Source organism: Dendropsophus ebraccatus, chromosome 10, assembly GCF_027789765.1.
Source record: "Dendropsophus ebraccatus isolate aDenEbr1 chromosome 10, aDenEbr1.pat, whole genome shotgun sequence".
Lineage (NCBI taxonomy): Eukaryota > Metazoa > Chordata > Amphibia > Anura > Hylidae > Dendropsophus > Dendropsophus ebraccatus.
Genome location: NC_091463.1, coordinates 41,221,417 through 41,225,431, shown reverse-complemented (window position 1 = coordinate 41,225,431; position 4,015 = coordinate 41,221,417). Strand labels below are relative to the sequence as shown.

General features: G+C 41.8%; 1 protein-coding gene across 1 annotated transcript; it reads right to left on the bottom strand.

The window, feature by feature from the left end:
* Positions 1–1,736: 1,736 nt before the first annotated feature.
* On the bottom strand, positions 1,737–3,614 carry LOC138766397 (zinc finger MYM-type protein 1-like). Its single transcript, XM_069943978.1, has one exon. The coding sequence runs from the start codon at positions 3,612–3,614 to the stop codon at positions 1,737–1,739; it is 1,878 nt and encodes a 625-aa protein (XP_069800079.1).
* Positions 3,615–4,015: the final 401 nt, after the last annotated feature.

Here is a 4,015-nt window from a genome sequence, read left to right as displayed (position 1 = left end):
AATATAAGGACAACACTGTTCAGAAGTGCTATTGCTAAAATATATAACCCAGTACTTCTTAGACAGACAGGCAGGAGGAAGGAGAAGAAGCAGCAGAAAGTTGTTTGTCAGGGTAGTGTAGGGAGCCCTTGTCTAATTAGTACAGTACTCTGCAAGGATGTGTGTGAAGTATAACATGAAGAACTTCACATACTCATGTTTAGATAAATCTGTGGCACAGAAACTAACTGCACTAGCTGTGGCACCTGAGTAAACTAGTTTTACCTGGGTGTGTAAAGACAGAAGAACAACCCGTAGTGGGACACTACAATTGGGTTAACTTTACACTGGGGCGGTGACTTGGCCCGGAGTGCTGAGATGGCAAACAGCATGTGGGCTCTGGTGGTTTTGCTGGGGCACTTGTCACGGTTGCCAGGAGTGGCGTGACACAACCCCAGACACACTGGCATTGGGTTTTGTAAGTGTAGCACATTGTGTGGGTGCAGGTGCAGTAGAGAAAAATGAACACAGAGTCCAGCATTTAAACAAGGAATAACTTTTACTCAACATTTTCATTGCAATACAGAGTAAACAATTGCTACGTGCAGGTATTGATACGCCCTGGAGAAGGTTCAGGGGCTGTCTTGGGGACCCTACCAAAAATGTACAGTCAGGATAGTGTAGACTTAGTGTTGCAGAAGAAGAAATCCTCATACTGACGTTTAGAAGAAGTGAATAGAGATGAGCGAACCGGGTTCGGGTTCGAGTCGATCCGAATCCGAACGTTCAGTATTTGATTAATGGGGGCTGCTGAACTTGGATAAAGCTCTAAGGTTGTCTGGAAAACATGGATACAGCCAATGACTATATCCATGATTTCCACATAGCCTTAGGGCTTTATCCAAGTTCATCAGCCACCGCTAATCAAATGCCGAAAGTTCAAGTTCGGATCGACTCGAGCATGTTCGAGGTTCGCTCATCTCTAGAAGTGAACTGAATAAGAAGACCACCTTTTGCCAAATGAGTCCAGAGACTGTCCGGTTTGAACTGCTGGGTAAAGCTAATCCCCTCAAGATTACCTGAGAAGGCCAAGCAGATATCAGTGGAGTACTTCGGCTTAGGCCCTTTGTTCTACTAAGGATCAATCCTTGACTTGTTTTAGCATGATCCCACATATAGGTAGATCTGAACCCAGGTGACAGTTGGAAAAGTTTACCTTAAGAAATTTGTAACTGTGGTTTCTGTGGTGCTTTGGACCTGGGCCACATATACCTGTGTACTGCAGCAGGAACGCTCTCTCTGTGTCTTGCTTTCTTCACCATCCACTAAGGAAGATCATCCCACCAGGAACTAACTAGCTTATATAGGGGTGATTGGGTCCAAACTCCTATCAGTGGGGAACATACCAGCGGGAAAGAAGATAAGAGTGATAGGTTGGGAGCAGGGCCGGCTCCAGGTTTTTATGGGCCCTTGGGCGACAGAGCCTCAGTGGGCCCCCTTGTGGAACAAATCATGTGGCGACAATAAAACAGCAGGTACCACAGAGACCCAAACATTTTATTTAGAAACAAATATGTAAACTTAGAAAAATACTAGTGCAAAATAGTTAAGAAAGTGCAAGATATCAGGAAAACTTTTGAAAAATTTGCTTCTCTCTAAGTTGTAAAACTTTGCAAACTTCTAAACAATTTTATTTATTTTATGCCAATTTTTGATAGATCTTTGTTTAAAAGTAGTTACTTTTCTTGTGCGCTCCTTTAAACCTTTCTTCTTGTTTTCTCTGAAGCAAAACGGTGTATGACGTCATTAAAATCTACACACTCTGCTTCTTCTGCTTCAATGGAAAGAACGGCCAAAGCATTTAGCCTGTCTTGAGACATCTGGGACCTGAGGTAGTTCTTAATAAGCTTTAGTTTGCTGAAGCTCCTTTCAGCTGATGCCACTGAGACAGGAACAGTTAACAGCAATTGCAATGCTAAAAGGAGATTTGGGAATGTCAAGTGCAGTGAGTGAGACACTATATACTGTAAAGTCTCTTGTGGGCATAGATGATCAGACAACATCCTAGCCAGTGTTTTACATTCTTCCAGCATATCCTCCCCATCAACTGCTGGATCAGAAAAGTTTAAACAGTGTTGCTCCAGCACAGATACGTCAGAGGCTGATTTCTTGAGGTCAGTTAGAAAACCAAATTTGGCAGTAAATTGTTTCAAAAAATTAAATCTTGTATCTATTTCCTGAAGGACGGTGTTAAGCAGAGGCTTGAAGAAGGTTTCTTCAAATTCAGTCCTTGTATCTGAAAAGGACGATACACTTGCTTGCTTGCATGCTGGCTCTTGACAGTCTTTATCACTGCATTGTCGAGTTCTTTTTCTAATTCTGTGAGTTGGGTATTCAATAGGTATATCAAGCTTCTCACAGATACCTGCAGCTTTACTTTCTGCTTCTTTAAATCCTGATGACAAATATTCTTTAAAGGAAGCAGTCACAGATTCAACAAGTGGAAGGGCATCAGCAAGATCAATGGTCTTTGTCTGGACAGCCAGGCTAATTTGATTAACCTGCAGAAGGACGTCATACCAAACACATAATGAGACAACAAAAGGGTATGAGCATATGCAGTCTAATAGAATCTTTGCCTCGCTGTATGTGTCGCTTGAGTATTTAGTACCATGTACAAATTCTTCTAGAGCTTCTACAAGCTGGGGAAACTGTAATAAAACAGCTTTCACCGACTGAAGACGAGCACACCACCGTGTCTGAGACAAAGCCTTAAGTGTTAACTGTGACAAATGCTCTGTGGCCACTTCCCACCTTTTTGTTGCTCCAGAGAAAAATGTATAAAGACGATTTAAGATGTCATAAAACCGTTTGGCTTGGCTGGAACTTTCTGCAGCATGTACAATTACAAGGTTCCAATTATGTGGAGAGCAGGGTACAAAAAAGGCATAGGAATTTCTTTCTAAAATGATGGCCTGCACTCCTTTGTATTGCCCCCTCATATTAGCACCATTGTCGTAGCATTGACCTCGAATGTCAGATACACGTAATCCATGTTCGGTCAGTCTTTCCACCACAACTTCTGCAAGGCTTCTTCCAGTTGTTTCTGTGACATGAACAAATTGCAGAAAACTTTCCTTTACCTCCACTGTTTTAGTTATTTTATCAATCTCCACATATCGCAGCACAAGTGACAACTGCTCTTGTTTGGAGATGTCTGGTGTGCAGTCCACTATTATACTGAAAAATTTAGCTTGTTTAACCTTTTGTATTATTATTTCAATGACTGCTTCTGCGATCAATTGTAGGAACTTGTTTTGCATATCCTTACTTAGGTAATGGACATTTGTTCCTTCTTTAGCACGCTGCAAGTGTTCCTTCAGAACCAGATCAAAATCAGAGATTAGCTCCAGTAACTGCAGAAAAATTCCATTTTGTTCTGTAAACACTGTATCTGATGATCCTCTAAATGGCAGATTATTTTTTGCCATCCATCGAATCACTTTTAGCAATCTCAACAATACTTCACGCCACCGCTGTTCTTCCAAACGGAGTTGTCGGCGCAAATCTTTATCAATTGTCCTCTCTAAACTGATACTTGCCTCCAGTTCTTTCCACTTGACGTAATTAGACATGTGGCTGCTGGATATTTCATGGAAGTGCAAAGATCCCTTACCACCAACATGCTTCCAGTCTTTAAATCCACCTGGGCTGGAGAATATTGATCTACTTTGATTGTCAAATAACCGACAACAAAAACAATATAAGGAGTCGCCAAGCACTGAGTAAATTAGCCAATCACGTGGAACCTTTTCTTCAGTACCTATCACTCTGTAATAATGAAGAGAAGAAAATCGTCTCTTACTACCATCCGGAAAATCTGTGAGTGGAAAATCCTGAAGATGTACTTGTTTAGGTCCTCGTTTGATAGTTTGGCATCTCAGAAGGTTGGTGATTACATCAGGCCATTCTGCTGGATCATCACTGAGTTCTGGCACAGGTCCAGAATGACAGGGCAGGACTGGCTAGTCTGGAG

Excerpts from the sequence above, each read along its gene's own strand:
- LOC138766397 (XM_069943978.1), bottom strand. The coding sequence starts at position 3,614 with ATGTCTAATTACGTCAAGTGGAAAGAACTGGAGGCAAGTATCAGTTTA.